We start from the raw sequence: 26,691 nt of genomic DNA, 5'->3' as shown, positions 1-26,691 counted from the left end.
CAGAGGGTAGCTGGGCCATTGACATCCAGTCACTAGAGGCCAAGAATGTTGCCGGTCATCCTACCACGCACTGGACAGCCCACAACCACGAATGATCCAAGCCAGAATAGCAGCAGAGCTGTGGCTGAGGTCGAATACTTGCCCTTGGGAAAAGAAGTCTCAGTACAGGAAACATGGACATAATATATAGACACAGACTTAGCCAGTATGTCTGGGCTCACTCTGGGGGCGCCAGTAAATGACACATGGTTGTCTGTGTAGTATGGGTCTTCATTTATTTATTTATTTATTAAAAAGTTATTTAGCTGTTGAACTTCCTCTGAATTTTATAATTTTATGTCATACTTCCTAGAATGTGAACTTGCTTCTTAAAGCACTTACAAGTAACGACTCGTCCAGGGAGGCACCCCCATTGTTATAATGCTCCATGTCCAGGGCCACGATTCTGCCGTCGTTCATGAACCCAGCCTAGGAAGAGAGAACTGACCTTGAATGCTGGGGCTGGGGACCATGTCTCTATACATTTTACTTTGTCACTTGGAAGTCTTCCTCACACAGATAAAAAGCTTCACAACATTGGTTTGGCAATGATTTCTTGGATAGGACACCGAAAGCAAAGGAACAAAAGAAAAAAATAGACCAACTCTACTACAGCAAAATTTAAAGCTTCCATATACCAAATGACACAACAGAGTGAAAAGACAAACCAGAAGACAGAGAAAATTTTTCAAATCATATATCTCATAAGGGATCCATATCCAGTGTGTGTATGAACTCTTATAACTCAACAGCAACAACAACAAAACCCAACCTGACTAAAAACATGAAGGATTTGAATAGACATTTCTCCAAAGACGAGATTCAAATGTCCAATCACCACAGGGAGAGATGCTCAACATCTCTAGTCATTAGAGAGATGCAAATCAAAATCACAAGAGACCACCTCACATCCATCAGAATGGCTACTATAAGAAAACAACCACCAACCAACCAGTAACAGAAAATAGTGTAGGTGAGCATGTGGAGAAACTGGCCGCCCTGTGCACCACTGGTGGAAATGTGAAATGGTGGAGCTGCTGAGGAAAACAGTATGGCGGTTCCTCAAAAAAATTAAAAATAGAAATATAATATAATCTAGTAAGCCCATTTTGGGGTATTTATCTGAAAGCACTAAAAGCAGGGTCCTGAAGAGCTATCTGTACATGTATGTTCACAGTAGCATTATTCACAATAGCCAAGGGCTAGACGCAACCCAAGTATCTGTCAATGGACGAATGGATGGACAAAATGTGGTACATACAACGGAATATTATTCAGCCTTAAAAAGGCAGGAAATTCTGACACATACTATAACATGGATGGACTCTGAGGACATTATATTAAGTGAAATAAGCCAGTCACAAAAGGATAAATACCTTTTGATCCCGTTTGTATCAGGTATCTGGTGTAATCAGATTCCTAGCAAGTAGAATAGTGGGTTTTTGGGGGGTTTTGGGGGTGGAAGAAAGGGGGATATATTGCTTAGTGGGCGCTGAGTTTCAGTTCTACAGGATGAAAAGAATCCCAGAAATGGATGGTGATGATGGTTGTACAACAATGTGAATGTACTTAATGCCACCAAACTGTACAGTTGAACATGGCTGAGACAGCAAATGTTCTGTTGTGTGTAAAAAAGGGTAAAAAGGTAAGGAAAAAGTCAGGGTAGAGAAAGATATAACAGTGAAACAAACAAAAACCCCTCCTGGAAAATTCATTACTACTGTTCAACCAACCCTGCTCTTCCCTCCTCAAGCAAACCAACCTCATCGTTCTCGACCTCCTTTTCTTGCCACAAGTCCTTGCATCCTGGCTCCACATTTCTACCTGAACTCTCTCCCCTGAGGCCACCTCATCTTCTAATCTCCCAGTCTGGTGGCTGGCTCGCAATGGGCTCAGCACTTTTTTCTCAGCGGGCCCAGTTTGATGAAAACTCTCAGCACCATTGGGTGATGCTAGAGGTCTTTTACAGAAATATCTTCCTTGTGCTTCATAAGTATCCAATATGCCTGCTTTCCAAATGCACTCCGCTTCAGTATCTCTGAACTTACTTGAGTTCACTTTGTGATTTTTGCTGAACGGAACCAGATTCAAACCAAAGTCGTTGTCAAGGGCATGGCCTGTGAATTCCAGAAGTTTGAGTCCTGCCTCTGCCACTTAACTAGTTCTGTGATCTCAGGCAAGCTCTATAACCTCTCTATCTGCGAAATGTCAATAAATAAGGTAATGTGTAGGAAATTGTAGGGGGGTGACTGAAACACAGAAAGTGTTCTAAATATAAATTATTAATATTAGTATTACAAGTGTTATCAATATCATCTCTTGTCTTCACTCTACATCAGAAGACATCATTTTTTTTCATAATTATAATCACCACTGTGCTTAAGGCTTCTGTAACTATAACAACCAGTAACAGATTGTTATAAGGTTCCACACTGGTGAAGGACAAGGAACCCTATCGGTGAAGGAACAAGCTCATCACTGTTCTTCCAGATTGGTTCCTCCTTCCAACTTGGTGCTTTCTACTAGAAACCGCCAAGTCATGTTTGTGGTTTTATTTTCCCCTGGACTTTGCCAAGTTTGCCACCGGCTCCTATTTTATTTTATCCTACCACGGCTCTTGGACTCATTTCTTCAACATCTTACTATCACAGCTCAGACCCCAAATACTTGATGTCTGAATGCTCCCTCTCTCCTCCCCAGGCCATCCTGCCCTGTGCCATCATATGACCTTCTCCAATGCACCTGTGTTCAGTTATGACACTTGACTGATCAAGGATCTACTCGTTCCTACTCTTTCTTACAAGATCAAGTTTCAACCCCAATCCTGAAACTCTAGGCCTCACTCAATCTGGCATCACTTAACCTAACCAACCCTATTTCCCACCACCCCTCAGTAATTAGTATGTGTTCTAATTCCCCCTCCCCTTACCACCACACCATGTTTATCCCTCCTCTGTGTTCCCACCACCCATACACCTTCTTTCTGCTCATCTGTCCTTGAAGGCCGTTTAAGTTTCACCATCTCTAAGATGTCTCATGTACGTACCGCAACTTATAGTTTACCATGAGCATCTCATTTTTAACCCGACATTATGATGTTTTCATGATGACTTCATATGTGTATGTTTTATTTCCCCCTTAGCTCCTAAAATGTAATGTCTTTCAGAACAAAGTTCACTCTAATAAATCTTTGTTAAACTAAACCAAATTCTAAATATAGATCCAATTGTGCATGAGATGAAATAAACTCATCTCTTATCTCCTAAAAATATGGATGCAAGTACACCAGTTGTGATGGAGATGATGCCGTGTTCAACAAATGCTATTGTCTTTCATCCTGGGCACGTGGAAGACTATGCTGCCCAGCCACCCTCAGAGTTAGATGGCAAAGTCCTGGCTCATTACACATGAATAGAAGCAAGGCCTGCATTTAACACGCCTAGTGCCTAAAACACTTCCCACATAACACTCTTCCTTTGGTTCTATCTTCTGCAGAAGACCCAGCAGAGGACTCAGAGTCCCTAAGGTGTTGCTCTGCAATAGAACTTTCCGATGTGACAGCAATGTTCCGTATCTACATGTCCAATATGGCAGCCACTGGCCACACGTAGTTACTGAGCACTTGAAGTACAGCTAACGCAACTGTTGAATTGAATTTTCTGTTTTATTTATTTTTAAATTTTTAAAAAAGATTTATTTGTCAGAGAGAGAGAGCATGCGTAAGCAGGGGGAGTGCCAGGCAGAGGAAAAAACAGGCTTCCCGCTAAACAAGGAGCCCAACATGGGACTCGATCCCAGGCAGATGCTTAACCGACTGAGCCACCCAGGCACCCCTAAATTTTCTTATTTCATTTAGTTAATTAAAATAATTAAATAATTAGAATAGCCATCTGAGCCTTGTGACTTCCATATCACATGATGCAATCTGAGGGGATGATGGTGGCAGTGTTGGGTGGAAAAAGTTTAAATCCCTGAATAATTTTTCAGAGCAGAGTCCTCTCCTCTGCCCTTTCCCCTAAACCCTGCTGATTCTACTGAGCTGTTACTTGAGCAAGAAGTAACACAATATGGGTTTAAAGGCCCTGAGAGTTTTTAAGTTGTTTATCATGGCAGTTAATCTATTCTGACAAGTTAATCTATTTCTTATAAAAGCAAAAAATAATTATTTTCTGCTACAGAAATTTTTCTAGGAATTTCTGGGACAGAGTTTATAGAAATACCTTTGCTATACTGAAAGATGAGGAAGCTGTTGGCAAATAATTATAATTTCACAGAACACTATTGGGAATTATTCTATTTTTAGAAAATATGGAAGTCGTCTGCTATCAGATCTCCTTTCACAGATGTGTATATATATATATATATATACACACATACATACATATATCTCCTTTCACAGGTGTGTGTGTGTGTGTGTGTGTGTGTGTGTGTGTGTGTGTGTGTGTATACCCACAGGCTTTCCAATCATTCACTCTGTATCAGCCAAATCCAGTTAGTACTTTTCCACAAGCTGACATCTTCAAGTAAAGCAGGTGTGAGCCGGCCAGTAGCCGGTGAGCACAAGGGACAGAAAGATAAGTAGAAGCAGGGTTTGCTGATTTGCTCAGTGTTAGTTCCCAGGAAAGAGCAGCCCAGCGCTGCTGCCAGCACGCAACGTCATCTCAGTGACATAAAGCCTTTCCAGCCCCGCTCTTCTTCTACTCACTTTGTACTTCCCAAGGTAAGGGTGGCGGCCTCCAGTGATCAACATGTCTTCTCCCCGCTCCAGAACACAGCGGACAGCGCGGCCGTGTCTAGAGTAGAGCGGTAAACTATCAACCGAGGAGCTGCCCTCTGGGGAGAAGATTGTAGCTGCCCCCCGGGGATGGTACTAACTCTTGGCGAGAGCTGGAGGGGCGTCCTCGCACATCGCAGGACGTCGGAACTACTGCTCACGGGCCATTCTGATCTCAGGCGTGCACCGTGGCCTCCCCTCGCCTTGGGTCAGAGCACAATGCCTGGCAGGTGCTACCTCTGCAAGGGAGGGTCTCGGGTGTCAGGGGCCCTAGGGTATTGCTTTGGGCATATTTCCCACTGTGATAACAACCTCTGCTACAGGGAAATGGTCCCAGGGCCACATCATAGACTGGTTCCGAATGGAGGAACTCAGGTGGTGTCTGATTTCCAAGTGCTCTCTGAAAGGACAGACCTAGAATCAAGGTCATTTTGCTTCATGGGATACAGGAACTGACTCATATCATTCAGCAAAGAAATTAAGCCTTCTACATGTGTCTGCTCCAAAGACCATTTCCTATGGTAATGTTTTGGGATCCTTAAAGGAAAATGGTAATGTAAATAAATGTAAATATATAAATATTATATATATATATATAATATATAAATATTATATATAAAATGTAAATATATATAATGTAAATAACTGTAAATATATATAATTATAATATTTATATATTTATATATTATATATATAATGTAAATATATATAATGTAAATAATTAAATAAATGTAAATAAAGGTAAGCATCACAAAAGCAAAAATCTCCATTTAAATCAAGAAAATATATGTAGGAACACATATATTTATTTATATATATACTTAATATATATTATATAGCATATATAATATGTTATATATAAATACACATCAAGGATTTTACATATATATTTATCATATATATAATATATATAAATAATATATATGGTCAAATATATATTATATATATGATTGAGCTTTTTTCAAATTGTTGAAGTGACCTATACACACACACACGTGCTAAGACAAGTAACCAGCATCCCTCTGGGACTTGTTTCTGTCTGCTCTTCAGGTATTTTTACTGTGGCTTTCACTCTTTTGGGTCCTTGAGTCTCATTTTGGTTCTTAGTATCTGGTATGACAATATAAGATAAAAAAGTTGTAATAAAACGGCAGCTTTGTGTATTTGTATACCATATATGATTTTAAATAATCTTCACCCGAATTCTTCCTCCTGAACCTCAGTATTGAGAATGCACAGCATGACTTCATTTTATTTTTAATCTGATTGAGCAGATTTTCTCCACTTACTTGTTGGCGGCAAATGCGGTGATAGCTGCCATGATGCCGGTTTTGAAAGTCTTCCCCCCAAAAGCCCCACCAACACGCTTGACATGACACATGACCTTGTTAGCTGGGAGCTTCAGGGTCGAAGCAACGATGTCCTGTGAATGATAATAGTTCCCATTAATCCAATCCATCTGCAGCAAGGGAGTGGAGCAGGACTTACTCGTTTTTGATTCCAAAATGTTACACACAATGCAAAAACTGTGTAGCTACACTAAATAACAGGACAGCTTCCAATAACCTAAGCACATCCACAACTGATATCAGCGGCATTTAGCTATTATGACATTGCAAGAACTATCATTAATATTAAGTAGTCCTTTCAGTCCTTTCAGAATATTTTTGTGCTAATAATTTCTTTTGAGAGAGAGAAAGCATGGCAGGGGGTGGGCGGGGACTGGGGGTGGAAGGAGCAGAGGGAGAGAGAGAATCTTAAGCAGGCTCCAAGCCCAGCATGGAGCCCAGTGCAAGGCTCAATCCCATGACCCTGAGATCATGACCTGACCCGAAACTGAGAGTTGGATGCTTAGCTGACAGAGCCACCCAGGTGCCCCTATGCTAATAAATTTTTGAAAAATTTCCCCATGAACCATATCCAAAGTGTCCTTTCCATACTAATCCCTTGGGATAGGTTTCCTGAAGCAGTGAGATTTTGAGGCCTTGCAAAGCTCTCTCAGCCTGACCTTTTCCCCACATTCTGCTGTCTCTACCAGAGACGTTTCTCGCCTACCATCTGGATTGTTACTGAGCTGATGTGTGGGTCTGTGGGTCCCTCCCTGGATGCAGGTTTTGCTCTTCCTTGCTGTCCTAGTGTTTGGAGGTCATTTAGTCTTAACAACTCATGTTTGTAGATATGGAGCCCAAGGGGGACGAAATGATGGGCCCAGCATCACACAGGGAATGCGGAGCAGACCGGTCTGAAACAGCACTCGCCTGGCCCTTCTCAATGTTCCCGCTTCTAAAAGGCTTTAGTCCGCACATTCCCACATTCCTACCTGCTCTGGTAATAACACTGGCTTGTATGACCTACTGAGTCAACCCCTTAGCTTTGCCCCTCTTGCTTTCACAATGAAGACTTCATCTCCATGGACTTTCTGGATGATTCTAGCCCTCAGCAAACTCTTCTTTCTCTTAACTCTTCCATCTGTGTAAATCCTGACTTAGCTGATTAAGTATTTGGTTCCATTCTGTCCAATGCCATTTCCTAACTGCTTCATGTGAGTTAGGTACTTAAAAGCTTTGGAGGGCAGGCTTTCCTCTTTTTTTTCGCATTCTTAGTAATGCCAAGAGTACAGCAAAAGAGACCTGCTGACGCCATAACTGGTTCTGAAGTTATAAATCCACAAACAAAAGGTGCCTACTTTCAAAACATTCTCTTAAAAGTTTTGAGCTATTAATACCCTAACAGATAGGGCCGTTAGTACTCCAAATTCCTTCAGTTCCCGTGGTGAATTTTTGTCTTTAATTGCTCTTGGTATGTTTTGCCAGCAGAAACCACTTAACTTAGCCACCTCCCCTCTGCAACAGCCCCACAGTTACCTGTACGTATTTGGGATACTGTGTAGAAACATAGACATCGATTTCTTGGTCCTCTCCTTTGGGAACAACAAGCATGCTCTGGGTTTCCATATAAAAATGTTCTTGACCTCCCATACGTATTTCACCTGTTATAGGAAAGTATCAGAGTCAAGGAGGCTTTTAGAAAGAACAGGTAGCATCCCCTAGCTGTTCGCCCATTACGGAGAAATTCCACCAACTGTGATATTGCTAGGACAGCAGGCTACACAGTTAAGGGCCATGAACACGTAGATTTCATTATATCTGCAGATTTGAAGAACAGTCCGGTATGGATATCTGTCAGTTCTTCCGATATGGTAGGTCACAGAGTCCTAGGAAAAGGTGTGTGATGTTCTAGAGCCAGTCAAAACACTGTAGAAGGAGATTTCTGGTCCAAGATGAGATGGAGTACATGCACTTCTCTTGGTTCCTTCTACTAAGTACAGCAAACAACTTTATTTATTTATATGCAAAAGAAATATAAGAAGACTCTGAAAGGTAGAGAGAAGGCAGACCAGCTAGGCAGTTTGGGATCCAAGGAAAGACACATGGTGAGTTTAGTGAGTTAAGTTCTTTGTTGTTGCTGTTTACTTCATGTATCCCAGACTTGGTACCAGAGAAGCCAGCAATCCCAAAATACCAACAGGAAAACACAGAAAGAAAATCCCCAAGAAAAGCCTACTTTCTCCATCTAAGGGACCACGAGATGGGAAGCCTAGCAAGAAAACTTTTATACAATGACCACTCTACTCCAGTGAAAACACTGTGGCCCCATTCATATCTGCAAAAGGTGGGTAGAAAAATCTAGACTTCCACACTTGTCAGGCTATAATGAGATGCCCCAAACCCTGTGTTGTGGAGGTATCACTGGAAACCACATGAGAAATCTGGACTTCCACCCTTCACCTAGCAATAATAAGGCAGCAACCCCCATTTTCCCACCAGCATGGGGTCAGAGGAGTTCTGGTAAAATAGATAATGTAAATAAGATCCAGAGTCTTACAACATTTTAGCCAAATGACCAGGATACAATTGAAAATCACTCATTATACCAAGAACTCAACTTGAATGAGAAGAGACAATCGACATACCAACACTGAGATGACACAGATGTTAGAATTACCTAACAAGGATTTTAAAGCAACCATCATAAAAATGCTTCAGAGAGCATTTACATAAACACTTAAAACACATGGGAAAATGGGAAATTTCAGCAAAGAAACAGAAGATACAAAAAGAGTCAAATGGAAATTTTAGAACTAAGAAATACAACCACCAAAAAGCTCAACAAGAGAATGAAGAGAACAGAGGAAATAACCAGTCATCAAGAACACAGAACAACAGAGCTGCCTAACCTGAACATCAGAAAGAAGAGACTGAAAAGACAATGACCAGAGCTTCGATTAAATAAAAAGACTGACCATCTGGGTCACTGACATCAAATACTTGAAGGAATAATGGCTGAAAATTTCCTAAACTTGGCAAAAAACATGAACCTACAGATTTGAGAAGCTGAGTGAATATTTGAAAATGGGATAAATCCATAGAAATTCATGCCAAGACACATCAGAGTCAAACTTCTGAAAAGTAAAAATAAGAAAATATCTTGGAAGCAGACAGAGAAAAACACTACCTTGCCTATAGGGGAAGGACACTTCATAAGGCAGGTTCTCATCAGAAACCGTGGAGACCAGAGGAAAGGTCCAACGTCTTTCTTCAACTTCTAAAGGACCTGGAAACTCAAAAATCTATATCCAGCAAAAATACTCTTCAAGAATGAAAAAGAAATCAAGACAGTCTTAAATGAAGTAAACTAAGAATTTGTCTTAAACAGACCTATCCTAAAATAATGGTTAAAGACAGTTGTGAAGCAGACAAGAAATTATTTTTTTTAATGGAATCTTGGAACATTTGGAAGGAGAGAGAACAACAGAAATACTACAACTACAGGTAAACACAATAGACTTTCCTTCTCCTCTTGAATTTTACAAATTGCATTGAAAGCAAAATTATAACATTGATTCATGAAGTACTCAGAGTATAAAGAAGGAATTTTTTAGGACTATAATAAATGAGAGAGAGTAAAAGGATGTGAAGAAAGGTAAGATTTCTATGTGCAAACTGAGAAAATGTTGCTACAAGATATATTGTAATATATATGTTATATATAGTATGTTCTAGGTGTAAAATTTACATCTAGAACTACCACCAAAAAACAAAACAAAACAAAACAAAACCAGACAGAGATACACTGAGAAACACTACAGATTCATCAAAATGGAGTTCTGAAAAATCTTCCACTAAGCCATTGAAAGATAGGGGGGGAAAGAGTAAACAGAAAAAAACAGAATACAATTATGACCAACCATCATATTAGGCGAAAGGGAGAACTTTAAACAATTAAAAATGTATCCAATAACAGGGATTCACAAATGGTTTAAGGGAGATTCCCAAGGAAATCTTTTGTATTGATGTCTGGATTTCCTATCTTATCCAAACTCTGAATAAAGAAAAAGATACAGAAAAATGAGATTGTTTCATGTATAATGTCAAAACTCAAATCTCAATTTTATTTTTTTTCCAAGATTTTATTTATTTGAGAGAGGGAGAGAGTGAGATTGAGAGAGAGCACGACTGGGTGAGGGGCAGAAAGAGAGAGGACAGACTCCCCGCAGAGCAGGAAGCCAGACGGACCTGGGACTCAGTCCTGGGACGCTGGGATCATGACCTGAGCTGAAGGCAGATGCTTAACTGACTGAGCCACCCAGGCGCCCCTCAAATCTCAATTAATGTAAGGTTTTATCAAAGACTGCACATTAAAAATCCACCTGACAGTGGCTCAAAGTCATGGTTTGCCATATTAGTGTCCCCACGATCCAATCAGAATTTATTTTGTTAAACACCTACTTCACTTAAAACATGAAAAGCTACCAACTATTAGAGCTGTTTCTGCTCACACCTGGAAAACACGCTAACCCTGTTACATCGTACCATCCACCCTGCCGCCCTCCGCCCACGGCGCCCCCCTCTCTTCCTCCCAGGGTGTTGCTGTCAACTAATTTGATCAACTAATTTGATCAGCTAATCCCTGAGATAAAATCTGATTCCACTGTGGGTTTAGGAGTGATTCCTCCGGGCACATTTCCATTTTAATAAGAAGCCCTTAAAGGCTGAAAAGCCATCAGGCTACGCAGGAGGCTACCTGTATTGTGCCCAGTAGGACGGGATGAGGGGAAGATAATCTCCACTTCACGGCTCCTAGATCTCTTGCAAATCCTGCTGTACAGACTGCCTTCTGTGCTCTCCAGCCATTTTTAAGGAGAGAAACGAGAAGAGGTTTCATGTAGAGAAAGATGTTCGCCTCAGGGCCTCGGCTGGGGAGTTTCTAAGGCCCTCCCAGTGCTATGACATCAGGGCCAGGAAGGGGCCGAATGTATTTTCAGAGGATAAAAACAAACCATGATCTCAGTCCCTTCAAGAACACAGTCTAAGACTTGATGTCGTTAGTGTTCTACATAGTTTATCTTTTAAATATTTGATTTTCTTAGGGCAGCTATGTTCCTAAGGGACAAAGTGCTGTTATGATGATCATCACTTCCAGTTACCTCTCACTGAAATTGTGGCCAAAAATCTTAATTCAAATGATAACTGCATTGTAAGAAAAAAAAATACCTCACACTAGTGAGTCAAGAAGGTGGAAATTTAAAATCAATGTAAGTGTCCCTTTTAAAGCATCTTGTACCACTTTTGCATTTATCAGTAGGGTAAGGGGAAGGATACAAACTAAAATTCAAGTCAGAGACAGGCTGAATCAATTCCTTAATTAAATGATAAAATAAGATGTCCAGGGGAAGAACAACAACTGAATTCACACAAAAACAGACGGCAAGAACATACTATGGTCCAAGTGGAAGGACCCCCTTAAAAATGGGCATTTCCAAGATGCTCACACCATCATCTCTTCATGCTGAAATGCTCCCTCCTCCTCTCCCAGAAAACAGACCCAGCCTTCAAGTGTTTGCCACATTTCACTAGTCCTAAGAATCGCCTGGAACACCGTGAACGTTTGTCAAAAGCACATTCCTGCACTATCCTGGATCCTCCAATTCCAGAATTCCAGAAAGGGGGCAGGTCTCCAGGCAGGTCTCATAAGTGGCTCCCACTGGGAGGCACCGGGAAACACCGGGTGTGCTAAATGAGTGCCCACCAGTGTGTTAGCTCAGGAGACAGTGAAATAGTGTCCAGAGGACAACAGAAACATCTAAGCCTAGGAGTAATTATCACTCGTTGTTACGGATGTGCCAAGCTCTATGCCAAGCACACTTGTGTTATCTCTTAGAACCTTCACAATGGATCTCTGAGATCAGGATTATTTTACTGATATAATTTTAAAGCGGGGAGATGGGTCCTGCCAAGTCCCACAGCTGATCAAACGGCGTGCCAGGGAATACTGGAAGAGTGATGGCGCAAGGTGTCTTTGCTACGGCTTCCAGATGACGTCATCCAGGCAGCACGTGACCACGTTCTGCTCTAACACAGCAGCAGAGTTAAGAAACACGATGGGCTTTGACCTCAAGTGGCTGGGCGGATACACCTGCCAGACCTCTGGCTGTGCACTCGAGGATGTTAGTAGGCCTTGGGCCGCTTCTGAGCTTAGGCTCGGGGCTGGAGAGAAAAATTAGGGTGATGGTGGTTTCAAATATGCACTAGATGCCAATACCCCAGAAATTCACTTAAAGACAGACAATGTCAAATGAGAAATTCTCCGCCCTGAGATGTGGTTCAGAACACCCACGCCCACCCAGCAACACACCTGGGGCAATCAGCTCTTGCACAGCAGGGGTTAAGGTCGGCTCTCTAGCAGGGGTCACGGCAGGGCAGGGCGGGGAAAGTCTGTGTGAAGACCCATGGTAGACCTTTTTCCTACTATAAAGGTACATTTTTTTTCCTGAGACAAATGGCAAAATCTGAATACGATCTGCTGTTAACAAACAGTATTATGTCAATGTGCACATTCTGATTTTGATAACTGTTTAAGGAAGATGATGTTCTTGCTCTAAGGAAACACACACTAGTATTTAGGGGTAAATGAGCATGTAACTTACTCTCAAATGGCTCAGAAAAAAATGTGTGTGTGTGTGTGTGTGTGTGTGTGTGTACAGGAAGAGAGAATGATTAAGCCAGTGTAGTAAAGTGTTAATAATCAGGGAATCTGGATAAAGAGTAACTGGGAGTTTCTTTAATGTTATTGAAACTTTTCTGTAAATTTAAAATTATTTCAAAATAAAAAGTTATAAAAATTTTATTGGAAAATTGTAATCAACTTTTCTAAGAGAGAAATTCCATTTTAATGACACATATACACAATGGAAGGAAGTCTGGAAGGAAGGGAGGGAGAAGTCAGAGAAAGGATGGAAGGGAAACATGGGCTTTGGAAATCCTAAGAAAAGCTGTCAATTCGATTACCAGCTTTGTCACTTAGTAGCTGTTTTATGACTGTGTTCATATACTCCGAGCCTCAGTTTCCTGATCTGCAGGGTGGTTATGAGCAGGAAAAGAGACGACATCGGATTAAAAACTGCGGCCATGATGGGGCAGGCAGTCAGCACACCATATAGGGGCTGGGCCTCCCTCTTCACCTCCCTGCTGTACTCTAGACACACACACGCACGCACACGCACACACACACACACACACACCCCAGTGACAAAGGGAAATGCATGTGTGAATGAAGTGACAGTTCTCAGCTGATTTCTAGACGATTTCTGAAAGGCAAAGTTAGCATTAAACCAGACATGCTCACAAGCCTTCTGGGCTGCTTCCCCTCTCCTCATGTTTTTCAGAGAGCTTTACCTTCTAGAATCTGATCAACCCCTTTAAATGCTTCATCAACATTTCCATATTCCAGTTTCCTCTCTGGTTCGAAGAAGGAGCTGTGTTGTATGGCTTCCTGGAAAGGAGAGACAAGTGAGGCTCTGGGCCGGACACCAGCCCTCTGGCGGCCGCCACCCTCGCTGCGGCGTCATCGGAGTCGGGGCAGCATGTCTCCTGCTCTGGAACCCCCTGCGCCTTCACTCAGCACAGTCCCAGCAACGAGCTAAGAACCAGCCTTCAGAGAGACCCCTCACAGAGCCAGGACAAACGTGCCCATCGAGTCAAAATGGAGGACACTCAGGGAGAACCCCAGCACGGAAGGTGGTCCCGGAATGGAACTAATATTTTCCAGGAAGACTGTACTATTCGCTCCACAACCCACTGTTCATAGCCAAGGCCACACAGCACATGGTTTAGAGCTCAGGACTCTGGACCCAGTCAGAATCATGTCCATTCTCTCCACTGACTACCTGTTTGACTGTGGGCCTATTATCTCTTCTCTCTGAGCCTCGTCTGTACCACGGAGACACAGGTGGGCACATAGCTCTGATGGAGTTGTGCAGATAAAATGAAATGAGACGGGCAAAGAGCTTACATGGCATACGATAAATGCTCAGTAAATGCTAACTAAATGCATTCCAGTGACAAGGATCATGGTGGGCCTGGAGGGCCCATGCTCCTCTTTTGGGAGGACGAGCACAGCATTTGCACAAGGCAATAGAGCATCTGGGACTCCAGTCCTGGAAGCGAGATTCCAGTACAAGCCCAGTCTGGGTATCACAAAGCCACTTACGTGCTGGGTCCCACTGGCTTCTCCTGGGTGCCCAGTGAAGGGAGACAATGCTGGATACACATCATCAGGGGTGCAGCTACAATCATCTAGGCTGGTTTTCTTAGCTTTTCTAGGAATTTCTCTTGCTGTAATCCCAGTGTCCCCTGGCAAATGTGACATGCCAGCTCCTGCCAGCATTACCTGCCGGGGATTATTGGTCACCCATGAAATCCCAGCCCCAGGCAGTTAGGAATGATCCCAACTCTGGTTTCCTCTGACCACTAGTAGATGTTTAGACCTATAGGGTACCTTCCAGAGCTGTTGTATCGTGACACTGCCCTTGCCTCCATTCAGAAAGTGGGGGGAGCCGGGTTCCTTGACAGACGGTGTGCTCATTGTTTCAATTTCTGACTAGCTGTGTGACTGTGTGAGCTGTCTTCCTGTTTCTTCAACAGAATAAAGATAATAACAGTTTTTCTTCACAGGACTGTTGTGAGCTTTTAGGGAGTTAATGCATAAAACCTGCTTTGACCTAAGTGTTAGCTGCGGTCATGTTGTTGACCATGACGACTGATAGATTCTGGTGGGGGGGCATGTTTTTCTGGTCATCAGCCTGATCCCTTGAGCCAAGAGTTTTGAAAGAGTTTTGCCATTTACACTATTAAACACTCTAGAAAGCATAAGCTTGGTTAAACCTCAGTGCTAGTAGCAGAGATACATTTATTTTTTTAATGCTATTTAAATTGATAATACAATTCCTTCTAGAATGAATTTTTTTGTCTTTCTTATTAATCTACAATTCAGATATTCCAGGTTGAAAACAGAAGTTTTATAAATCCTATTTTTTAAAAGTGTAATCTTTTTCCACTTTACTTGCTGCTTGCTTTTTGAGTAACTTTGAGACAATTTCCCAAATAATTCTTGGTCCAAAAAAGTGATAAAAAAAAAAAAAAACCTGTAATGTGTGTGGAGCTGGGCATATTTTCCTGCTAAAAATTTTGATTAAATCCACTCTGATCCAGTTGGTTGACCTTGGAGAGCTTGAACTCTGATAAAAATGTGAGTCAGTTCTCCTCCACATGTCAAAGTTTGGTGTTTGATGCTGGTATTCTCTGGCAAACAACGGGGGATCTGCCAGATGGAGTGAGGGAGGGCAAGGAGAGTGTGGCCTCTGTTTGCTTGTTTAGAAATTTATTTGACTGGAAGGTTGGGGTGGGGAAGGGAAAACATTCAGCCAACAGGACTGGGCAAAGGACTGTCAACAAAATTTTGATGAAGTAGCATGTAAATAATTTCTTATGAAGTAGTTAAGGAATAATTTCTTATTTAGAAGAACCTTGAAAACAAAATGCTGGGGAATGAGCGCATAAAGTAGACAAGTGCAGAGGAAACATCTGACTAGGAAGGGAAGAGAACGTTTGAATCTGAAACTGGCTAGGAAATTTTAGGGAAACTTTGTCACTCCTTGACTCCGGCTTAACTTCTGTATGTTTGTCTTCTTTTTTTTTTTTTTTTTTTTTTTTTTTAAAGATTTTATTTATTTATTTGACAGAGAGAAATCACAAGTAGGCAGAGAGGCAGGCAGAGAGAGAGGAGGAAGCAGGCTCCCTGCTGAGCAGAAAGCCCGATGTGGGGCTCGAACCCAGGACCTGGGATCATGACCTGAGCCGAAGGCAGCGGCTTAACCCACTGAGCCACCCAGGCGCCCCTGTATGTTTGTCTTCTTGATGTGATTTTAACTTCATGTTTAAAACACTGATGACACTGTCCATAAACAAACGCTATGCTCCTAGGAATAAGACAGCACGATAAGAAACACACCAAGGCCAAGTTCTTCTGGAGACACTAATCTGAGCCAAGGCAGTTTCTCATTCTCCACCACAGGGCACGCTAGTCACCTAGAGAACAAGTCATTTATTTCGATTTGAAGATAATGTATTCCCAGAGTCCATGGAGCCTGTCTGTGCAGCATCTAATCTATTCATGCTGCTTTCCCAACTTGCATGCTTTCATTATTCAGTAAATTACAGGAACCAATGAAATGGATACAGAACACCCTATCATTTCATGGAGATGAGTCTTGTATCTTTGTAAATCTCTAACTCCTTTCTAAAAAACAGGATAGAAAATGCAATACTCCAGTTGGTTTAAGTGGCCAAAATAGCGACAGGTATCATAGGATTCCATTCCTCATACTCATCAGATATACTCTAACGAATCTAAACATAGTGTCTCCAATATTTGCTTCACAGAGCGTCTTGCTGGTTCCTGCACATCCCCCGAGAGAGTCAGGGTGCCGGTGAACTCAGGGTCCTGGACACCACTGGCTGCCCACGCAGCCCCCCTCTCACCTGCCCCCTTCAGTGACCAGATTTCTGCTCACATCTCCATCCCCCCCTCCCACCCCCCTGAAGCCCACACATTTCAAAGAAACCTAACTCCTCAGCAGTAACCAACAGGTCCGCCATGCCTCTGGCTAATCATTTGTTCAGAGATGGGTGTGTGGCCCAAGTGGCCTGATAAGGTTGGACCTCAGGGCTCACTCTTGGAATCCTGGGAATCCTGGGACAATGCTGCTCTCTCCCTCCCTGGACACAGACCGGAAACTCCTGCTGCCATCCTGTGACTCCAGGGGAGGGGCTAAGGCCTGGGCTGTGGGCAGCAGAGAGGAGAGGCACAGAACCAGGTTCTTTGCTGACACCGACAGTCTAGGGCCAACAAAGCCCCTCTGTGTGGGACACCACTTGGAGTCCGATTTTCTTTCCTGTCACTGTAACCACAAGCATTTTAACGGATCCATCGGTGCTCGTTACCTCGATTGTCAGGATCAGTGGCTGCAAATCTTCGTAGACAAACTTCACTCGCTTGGCTGCTCGCTTTGCCTGAACCTCGGACTCCGCGATCACGGCACAGACAAGCTGGCCCACACAGGACACCTGTGACACAGAGAGACTTCTGTCCCCAGGGAACACAGGTCCCAGGCCCTCTCCTTTCACTCCTTTTCCTCCACCCCCCAGCACAGAGCTAGACACACAGTAACTAACCCCTTCACATGTGCAGCACGGCTGTTAACAAGGGCTCTGGTGAGAAAGCACCTTTGTCAGAGCCGGCCTGGCGACCCCACTGTTGGAGGAGGTCACTGACAGGACGGGATCCCGGTGGACCCTTGAGCTTTACCCAGGCAAATGGAGGCTCCTCACTCCTTCCCTGTCTTTAGAATGTACGGTTTCCCCACTAGGAACTGGGGCCTGAGGGAGCAAGGTGTGGTATAGACCATCTGGATGGCACACAGGACTGAACCCAGTTAAGGCCCCTACACGTGTGCACTTTTAGGATTCTGGCAGATGGGTGCCGATGTCTCTCAGTCTCGTGGCTGCCCGAGATAAGACTCGAAAGTTCCCTTTCTTTCTTTCCTTTCCTTTTTTTTTTTTTTTTAGATTTTATTTATTTATTTTACTAAGAGAGACACAGCGAAAAGAGGGAACACAAGCAGGAGGAGTGGGAGAGGGAGAAGCAGGCTTCCTGCTAAGCAGGGAGCCTGATGGGGGCTCGACCCCAGGACCCTGTGACCAAAGCCAAAGACAGATGCCTAACGACTGAGCCACCCAGGCCCCAGAAGTTCCCTTTCTTATTAAAACCGCTACCTACCAATCTGGAGGGCTCTGCCTCTTTCAGTGGTTTCTTTTTGCCCTGTGTGTAGAGGAACCAACACCCAGGGACTAGGGGAGTTTGGGTCTTTGTGTGGCATCACTGGCAGAAGTGGCTGAGGAGGGGCGGGAGTGACTGTCACATAAAAACTCCAGGTCAGCGCACTGGGGCTGTGGAGGGGTCGAGGAGAGCCAGTCACATGGCTCGACCTGTGCCTGCCACCATGATCAGGGCCATTCTCAGAGGAAGCTTCTAGAAAGGGAAGACCAGAAGGTCATAGCCCATCTCATCAGAGACGACAGAGGGAGGAAATGAAAGCACAGCTTGCCAGTGAGCAAATGTGTGTCCCAAACGCTGGTGGAGCACAGACTTTTCATGCAGAGACTGAGCCCGTACTAGCCAAGACACAGGCAAGCACAGAGTGTCCCCACCATTGTTCCGCCTGCAAGTGGGGCAGGTGGTCCAAGGAGATCACGCAGGGATCAGAGCAGAAAGTTGATGGGAATAAAACTAAGGCTCCAGAAAGATAAAATAAGACTGGAAGAAGTCACTGTGACTGCTCCGTTCTCTCTCACCTTATACCATGATCACAATTCAAAGGTAATCACTCATTTAAAAATGGACTTTCAACTATTAAGTCTTTCCTACAACAAGCACAAAGTTGTGTTGTCATCAGAAAAAAAATGGTAATAAGAAAGATCTAGCAGGCGTGCGTGCACACACCCCCACAGCCACACCCAGAAGTGTGTCTGCCGCGTGTGGGCAGGCGGGGACAGCGGGCAGTTATATGGCGGATGGTGAAACGCTGGCAACTGTTGGTGCCATGGTCGACGGGGATTCATTGCACTATTCTCTGTTCTTATATACGCTTAGAAGTTCTGCAGTGAAAAGACCGTTTTCAAGGAGTAACTTACAAAAGGGATTAAAGTAACAAAGGTGCTCATGATGGCTCCCTGCTCTGCTCTGCCCGGGTGCCTGGGTTTGCCCCCGTGGCCCGGCACACCCACGTGCCCCCGAGATGCTGGTCATCAACGTCCGCACCCCTCCCGGAGGAAGCACTATCCTGCAGCTCCGAAGGGTTTTGCTTGTTTACTTAACAGTCGGCAAAGGCCACAATCCTCACTGTCTTCTGCCAGCCACACACAGCCCTGCCTTGCGAGAGTTTCAACCTCCCCTTAACACGCGGTCATCAAGCTTTCATTCGTAGCCACTAAACCAGCCAGCGAGAGCTGGAAGTCGGGACTCTGGAAGGAGGAAGCGCTTTGGGGTCGACACTGAACTGAGAAGTCTGCCTTAGACAGAAAACCTGCCCAAAGCCGCCCGTGGTACATTTTCTGAAAACTTAAGATGCAGCAGCCAGATCAGTCTGAATCCTCTGAAACCGTTAAGTGGCAACAGCCGCTGTCCTGTTCCTCTACCTGCTGCGTGGGAAGCAGTGTGCGGAGCCTGCCAATGACTCAGACTCAGGGTCTCACTCAGGGGCTTTTACTAGGCAGGGGGGATACATAAGACAAAGGAGCAAGTAAGTAAGCTTAATATGAAGTAGGAAGTGCATTAAAGGTCCACTTCACCTTCTCCTCTGGACTTTATGCTCTGTGAGGGTAAGGACCACTTGGGTCTTACTCGGCTAGTGGCCAGCCACATTAGGTGCTCACTTAAAGACCCTGGTGGAACACAGTACTGTATACATGACTGAGCTGGACTGAGTTTAGAAAAGGGGACAGAATTCTCGTATTAAAAGCTAAGAAAAGGGGCACTTGGGTGGCCCAGTCAGTTAAGTGTCTGACCCTTGATTTTGGCTCAGGTCATGAGCTCAGGGTCATGAGATCTAGTCCCACATCCAGCTCCATGCTGGGTGTGGAGTCTGCCTAGGATTCATCTCTTTTCTCTCTCCCTCTGCCCCTCCCCTTCTAGTAGTAAGATTACTACTAGAAAATAGGAAAACACCAAGTATCTTTTATAGAACTAGTCAACTTCTTATGTGGAAAATAAATATATTTGAATTCATTCACCATTAGAATAATGGTGTTTTAAGGAATTACTGGAATCCTTTATGATGTGCCAAATTTGATGCCATCTTTAAGAACATTAACCGAGGAAATTATTTTTGAAACAGAAAGCAAAGATGCCATACCTCCTCTGTCCTCAGAAGTTCCTCCGGTTTGCTTAAAATGGAGAAGGAGTTTACACCATGAAGATGTTCCTCAGTCACAATGTCCACCACGCCAGGCAGGCTGAGAGCTTCTGACAGATCAAAAGACCTAGATCAGAGCACACAGAGCAGGTCCTCAGAGAAGCCCCAGCCCAAAGACCATGGCGAACAAGCTTAACTGGAGAATAAGACGTCTGAGTGGTAAGGTACATCCAACTCTAATAGTTCTCAGACGACTGGGAACAAATTCCCCGGACATTGAAGCTATTACTTGAACTTGAATGAATTCAAGTTCAATGCAGGGGTTGGGGGTACTGATCCCCTACACAGTTGAAAAATCCGCATATAAACTTTATTCCTCCAAAACTTAACTACGAATAGCCTACTGTTGACCAGAAGCCTCGTTAATAACATCAACAGTGAAAGAACACATATTTGCACGTTATATGTATTATATACCGTATTTTTACAATAAAGTAAGCTAGAGAAAAGAAAATATTTTCATAGTACTAGCATTTAAAAAAAAAAACCCACATATAAGTGGACCTGCGTAGTTCAAACCCGTGTTGTTCAAGGGGCAACTGTGCATGGAGGGACAAATTGTATTAAGTCCTACATTTTGATCTAACTTCCCTCTCAATCTGCACTGGATATTGCCAATAAATAGCCCATCCTCTTTGTACCATTACTTACCACTTATGTGACTTAGATGAAAGGCAATCATATTGTCTAATTAGGACTTTATCACTTACACAATCTTAGCATGAGCTCTTGAACTTGTTACAAAAGACAAGAAAAGCTCCTGGTCCACGGTAGGCATGTCGTCACAGTAGATGGCTTCACCCGTGGCATGCTTAATACCAGACAGGTGCATGATGGGATGGCCAATTGGGTCTTGAGGGAGCTGCTTAGAGTCTACACTCTGTTTAATCAAAAACCAACATATCATTTTTAAAATCATTTTTATAATATTATGTACATCTCCCATAAGAGGGTAGCTATATAATTTACATCCAAACCAGAACAATTTTGACACTGAAAGTTGTCATTGTTAATAATAACATGAGGACAAGAAGCCTGTTTCAGTAATACAGTAGGCAAACTGGGATGCATGGTCATGAAATTGTTCTAATTTTTTTCCCTACTTTTTCTGAATATAGAACACAAGTATCTCTAATGCAACTTCCATTTATGTGAGTAAATGAATATAAATATTTCTTTCTAAAAATGTAAAATTATATCATCTTGTTAATGCTCCCATATTTCTTTCAATTTTTTTAAAATGTTTTATTTATTTATTTGACAGACAGAGATCACAAGTAGACAGAGAGGCAGGCAGAGAGAGAGAGGGAAGCAGGCTCCCTGCTGAGCAGAGAGCCTGATGTGGGACTTGATCCCAGGACCCTGAGATCATGACCTGAGCCGAAGGCAGCGGCTTAACCCACTGAGCCACCCAGGCGCCCCTCTTTCAATTTTATTACCAAAATTATTTTACTGTGGTATCTAAGCAACGGCATACATAATGTTTTTCAGAAGGGCATGATGGTATCATGACTATGTTTCATAAAATACGGAGGGCATGCTGTCCACAAGAAGAGCCCTTCTTTTCCTATTCCAAATGAGGAAGTTAAGAAGTAATTGTTAAAATTTGTAACTTAGACAATCCTGATAAAGAATGAAGACAAAGGGACCTGCATTTTGAAGAATGATTTACTAATGTTACTCTTTCTCGGAGACCCATGGAGTAAAATGTCTTGTTACCGGTTCTCTAAGTACCTTAAATATGTTTCATGAACCAAACAGACATTAAGAAACATGATGTCTTCCCCAGTATTTCAAGTAGGAGGGAGTTGTTAGCTTTCCTGGTTGGTTGGTTATTGGGAGAAGGAGAAATGGACATATGAAGAGAGAGGGGCTAAGGGGCAGGACAGAGACCAAGCTCAGAGCCTCACATGAAGGCTACAGCTGCTAAGGGGCTGGTGATGGGAACGTGGGTGGTGGAAATTCCAGGACGAAGATACTGAAATGGACACTTGTCCGATGCTCTCTGCTGTTCATGGGACTCACGAAGAGAGGTCCTGGTTCACTGTCAACCTACTTGAGGGACCCAAAAATTAAAACTTTGGCCTGAGATAGATTGGAGGCTGTCCAGGCAGGAGACAGGCCTAGAATAACAAGAAGATAAAGGAGAGTGGCACGTGTAATTTGAAAACATGTTCAACATTTCTATTAGTTATATGGAAAAAATAAAAACTTACTCTCTTCATAATATCAAAGACAGTAAAATGTCAGCCAAATGTTGACTGACAATTACATGCAGAAAGTAGAGTGATTTCTAAAATTGACTTGGCACATGACACATGTGTGGGATGCTATGAACTTACTCCTGGCTCACACAAAATTTACTGTTTTACAGTAAAATGTACACTTACCGTAGGCATTTTTTTGTTTTAGTGTCCATATTTGTTTCATTTAAATGTAAACTTCAATTTTGTAGTTACTAGAACATAATGCACAACTAGAAAGCAGATTTTGAAGAAAGACAATTTAGGACTTGACCCAGGCACCATTAAATAAAGATAGACATTAGGCCATGAATGTAGGCAAAGAGGGAAACTGAGAGGAAATTTTACATGTGGGGGTTCAGGCATGGAAGGGGATCTGAGGCAGCTCCCACAGACCAGCCCCAGAGACACAGCTCATCACTCTGTCCTCAGGGACCAAGTGCTCTCGTCAGACCTTTGGTCTCTCTCCTTTGAGAAGCTGAGAAGGTGATCAAGAGAAAAATAAATGCTCTGAGGGCTCTCCCTCAAGTATGGTTTTTTGTGTTCTAGATCGTAAGGGTCAACTCGCTCTGTAAATACCCCAACCTGTTGTACTAGGATTCTCGGGGGGGGGGGGGGGCTTGCAACTTGAACACTTGAGTGAAAAATCACCCACCTTAAAAAAATCCTAACAGATTTTTTTCCATTATGAAGAGCAAAATTCCAGGTCATTCATAAGCTTAAATATTAAGGAAACACATCCTCAAGTACCCGTTGAGGCTCTGGGAGTTTTCTATTTTCTATGACATAATACTTTTTCTTGTCAATAATGAAACACATGATAGCACTGGGAGGGAAAAACAACAACAACAAAACCTTTTGAAACCCTGCTCACAACCCTGCTGTGTGAGGCCGGCAAAAAGACTGAAGAAAAAAATCCCCAAATACATATTTTTCCTAGTCTATAATAAAAAATGCAGTCGATTGTTTTAGCTGAAGATACAACACTCTTTTTTTTTTTTTTTGGTAGTTCGTTGGGGTGAATCTACCAGTGAAAAAGGCTGTACCCGACTCGTTACTTCTGCTTGTTATGTGGCTGAAGGGACCACAGAGGAATGAATTTGTCTCTTCAAACTGGTGATCTCCTGAAGCGCAAATGAACTGATTTGGGGAAAGATGTTTGTCACGAATGCTAGAGATGCTCGAGCAAGGCAAATATCTGTGTGTATAAAAAAAAAAACACAGGAAAACAAAAAGAAAACTCATCTGTGTGGGAGATGAACTACTTCCAAAACTTGGCCTTGCAATCTATAATAACAAGCTCCCTTTTACGACCATCCGCTGTGTGAGAGCTGTCACTTCTCTTTGGGTGGTTTGAATGCCCGTTAATGTGCTGTTGTTCCTTTCTGAGGTTTATTCCACTGTGAAGGTAACATTACGGTATTTATAAGCTGAAGGTTGCAGCTTCCATATTTTGCAGAACATTAGGAAAGATGACAGCTTTTTAAAACTTTCAATATCATCACTTTCAATGGGTTTTGGTGTCCTTGAATTTTTGGACATCCTGAACCTAAAACCTTAAGAGAGATGGAGCAACGGCAACATTCCTTATGACGTACTGTCAGCTTTTGCAACAATCCAACAAGAGTCAATGAACTGATGCTTTCAAAAGCCTCGTCGTGTTCTTGACTTAATGAAACTCTCAAGGTAAAGTTTCTTGATAATAATTTTAAGGAAAACCACATCCAATCTTATTCAGTTTACCAACAGGGTGACTTTGGGCGGTATTTTTACAATGTTGTGGTGGAAAACTCCATTTGAAAGTCGTGAGGAATTCTGTTTTAATAGTCAGCTTTCATTAGGAGAGCTTGAATAGCTCTTAGAATTTAGTTTGATTCAGCTCTAAATGTAACTCACAGAAAAGATACCCGAAGAATAGAGACTGGGGAAGCAAACTTTTTTTTTTTTTTTAATTTAAATTCAATTAGCCAACATGTAGTACATCATTAGTCTCAGATGTCGTGTTCAACAATGTATCTGTTGTGTATAGAACTGCTCATTCAAAAACAAAGTAAACCAGTAACTTTGTAAAAAAAAAAAAACCATGACTGCATTTTCAGCAACCTCCAAGGGTGTGTTTTCTGTTCCTCTATAAATGAAATCAAAGCAGCCACCGGCCTTGACACAGAATTTGACTTTGGTTGTGCTCTGGCTTCCACAACGCCAAAGCAGAAAGTGTGTGGCAAGCTAGCCACAGCTCATGCCTGTCAGTGGTTCAAGGCCACAGAGCAAAACACACGAACTTCAAGACCAAAACAGGTATTTTTTAGAAAACTGCCATGGCTAGTTCTATCTTCTGTCAAAATTTGTCACTGAGTTTGAAATTGTAATTAACACTGGAGAAGCCCGAGTTCACCAGAAGGGGAGCTAGAGCTTAGAAAGCTTGAGAATCACTGTGAGGGGAGTGGGGTATCCAGGTGAAGGAATTACAGGCCAGGCCTTTGATTTAAAAAAAAAAAAAAAAAGCCACCCACCTGGTACTTTAAGGTACTGGAGTGATGTCTGGAATGAAGGTCTTCTAAGGCACTCGCATCCTTGTCTGCAAGGCTAGGATAGTGAACAGGATCCTGAAGGGCGGAACCATAGCAGAGATTTAAAATAGGCCGGAACAGTCTTAGAAGGGAGGTTACCATGGTTCTTGACAAGCAGCTCAACTGGGAAGTCTACCATTCAGCAAGTGCTTGCTCTGCACAGAACCCTGGGGGTAGCCACAGCTCTCTGACCACCAGGACACATGTTCTGGAAGGCCCATACATACTACTACACATCATGAAGCGCCAACTGAATACAGATGACTGACCTCCAACGTCTTTAGGTTTCTTAGGATCCTCTCACACGCTTGCCTAACTGATCTGAGGACTTACAAACTAATAAAACGGGAAGACAGGAGCTAAGTAAATAAAATGGGAAGGAAGGGAGTACTCAAGCTGGGAAAAGGTGAGAGCCAAAGCGAAGGAATGTCAGCTCTGTGTTGCACCACCTCGCCAGCGGGAAAGGAAGGAAACTACAGACGGCTCTCTGCCTGCCACAGCCCCACAGGAGCAAGGGGCCCAGAGCCCTAGGAGGGACACCTCTGAGAACTGAGAGGAACAGATCACTGCGTCCTTATATGAGACTTTAAACAGTACACCTGATGGTTAGTTTTTACAATTAAAATTTTTTAATGTAAAATTAAAGCCAACAAAGGCCACTATTTTTAATAATAGAGCAATATTGATAGAGGAGGTTGAATGGAAAGCATGAGACTACAAGGTAGACACTTTAAGTGATATCACTTGATTCACCCAAGAAATTGTATTAGTTTGCTATTAACTGGAGGAGTCTACAGTTGGCTTTTATTTTTCCTCTTTTGTTTGCCTGGTGAGTGTGTCACTTAGACATTGTCAGTCTTCCATTCTCAGACACTGGATATAACCCTCTGGTTCTTAGTTGACTCCTTCTAAAATGAAAAAATACTCTCAGAAGCAGTATTAAGAGAAAATTTTGTGACTCTTATTAAAGATCATACTAAGTTCTACACCACATGAAGAATGTTCTTGGCTTCTAGTCTAGTTGGATCAGCTGGATGTAGCATGGGATTAATGAGGCCAGTATGCTTCAAGTTCCTTTTGGGTCTAGAAAATTTATTCAGAGAAATCCTTTTAGTTGTGTCCTCCAGAATCAACAACCTTGTAACTGTTCGGCACAAGGGAGACCAGGCAAAAGAATGCCTGGGTGATACTACTATTACCAAGATGACTACAAGGCAGTCTTCCCATGCTCCTCAGAAGCACTAGGGACCCACTGAGCCCTTTTCCTGTGAAGACCCATTTCACCATAACCTTGTGGAGTGGATGCTATCATCGTCTTATAGGTGAGAGAAATGAGCTGAATCCAGAAAAGAGAGTCAAATGCATGAAGGTGACCCTTAACGAGTGGGAGAGATGCTCTGCTGAGGGGAAAATATATTCAACTCATGAACGAGCTTTCTGCACACCTCCTAGACCAACAACAGTCAGAAACATGATGGCTGAGTAGTGTTAAACACAGGCCTGCCCAACTCTGCTCTCCTTGCAAATCTTCTTCAAGCCAGCCATCAACGGCCAGCCCAGAGAATGCCCAGCAAGGCCAAGGGTTTTAATTTGAGTTGTGTCCCCCCTATTCCATAGCTGTTCCCCATGGGGTTGTTGCCTCTACTTTGGGTATCACAGCAGCCCTCAGTGCTGGGAAAGCTAACATGCGGTCAG

General features: G+C 43.0%; 1 protein-coding gene across 1 annotated transcript in view; it reads right to left on the bottom strand.

Annotated features, from left to right (window-relative positions):
* Positions 1 to 26,691, bottom strand: part of AOX1 (aldehyde oxidase 1) — an 81,752-nt gene that overhangs the window by 20,329 nt on the left and 34,732 nt on the right. The window contains exons 16-24 of the mRNA XM_047720684.1: positions 24,940 to 25,032; positions 20,894 to 21,063; positions 20,124 to 20,250; positions 17,155 to 17,277; positions 13,549 to 13,645; positions 7,678 to 7,802; positions 6,103 to 6,236; positions 4,745 to 4,832; positions 382 to 468 (exon numbers count right to left, since the gene is read on the bottom strand). Of these exons, the coding sequence (XP_047576640.1) occupies positions 382 to 468; positions 4,745 to 4,832; positions 6,103 to 6,236; positions 7,678 to 7,802; positions 13,549 to 13,645; positions 17,155 to 17,277; positions 20,124 to 20,250; positions 20,894 to 21,063; positions 24,940 to 25,032 (1,044 nt within the window). The remainder of the gene's footprint in view (positions 1 to 381; positions 469 to 4,744; positions 4,833 to 6,102; positions 6,237 to 7,677; positions 7,803 to 13,548; positions 13,646 to 17,154; positions 17,278 to 20,123; positions 20,251 to 20,893; positions 21,064 to 24,939; positions 25,033 to 26,691) is intronic.

The sequence above is a fragment of the Lutra lutra genome, chromosome 3 (genome assembly GCF_902655055.1).
Source record: "Lutra lutra chromosome 3, mLutLut1.2, whole genome shotgun sequence".
Lineage (NCBI taxonomy): Eukaryota > Metazoa > Chordata > Mammalia > Carnivora > Mustelidae > Lutra > Lutra lutra.
The sequence above is the reverse complement of the archived record's forward strand: the minus strand, read 5'-3'. Positions and strand labels throughout refer to the sequence as shown.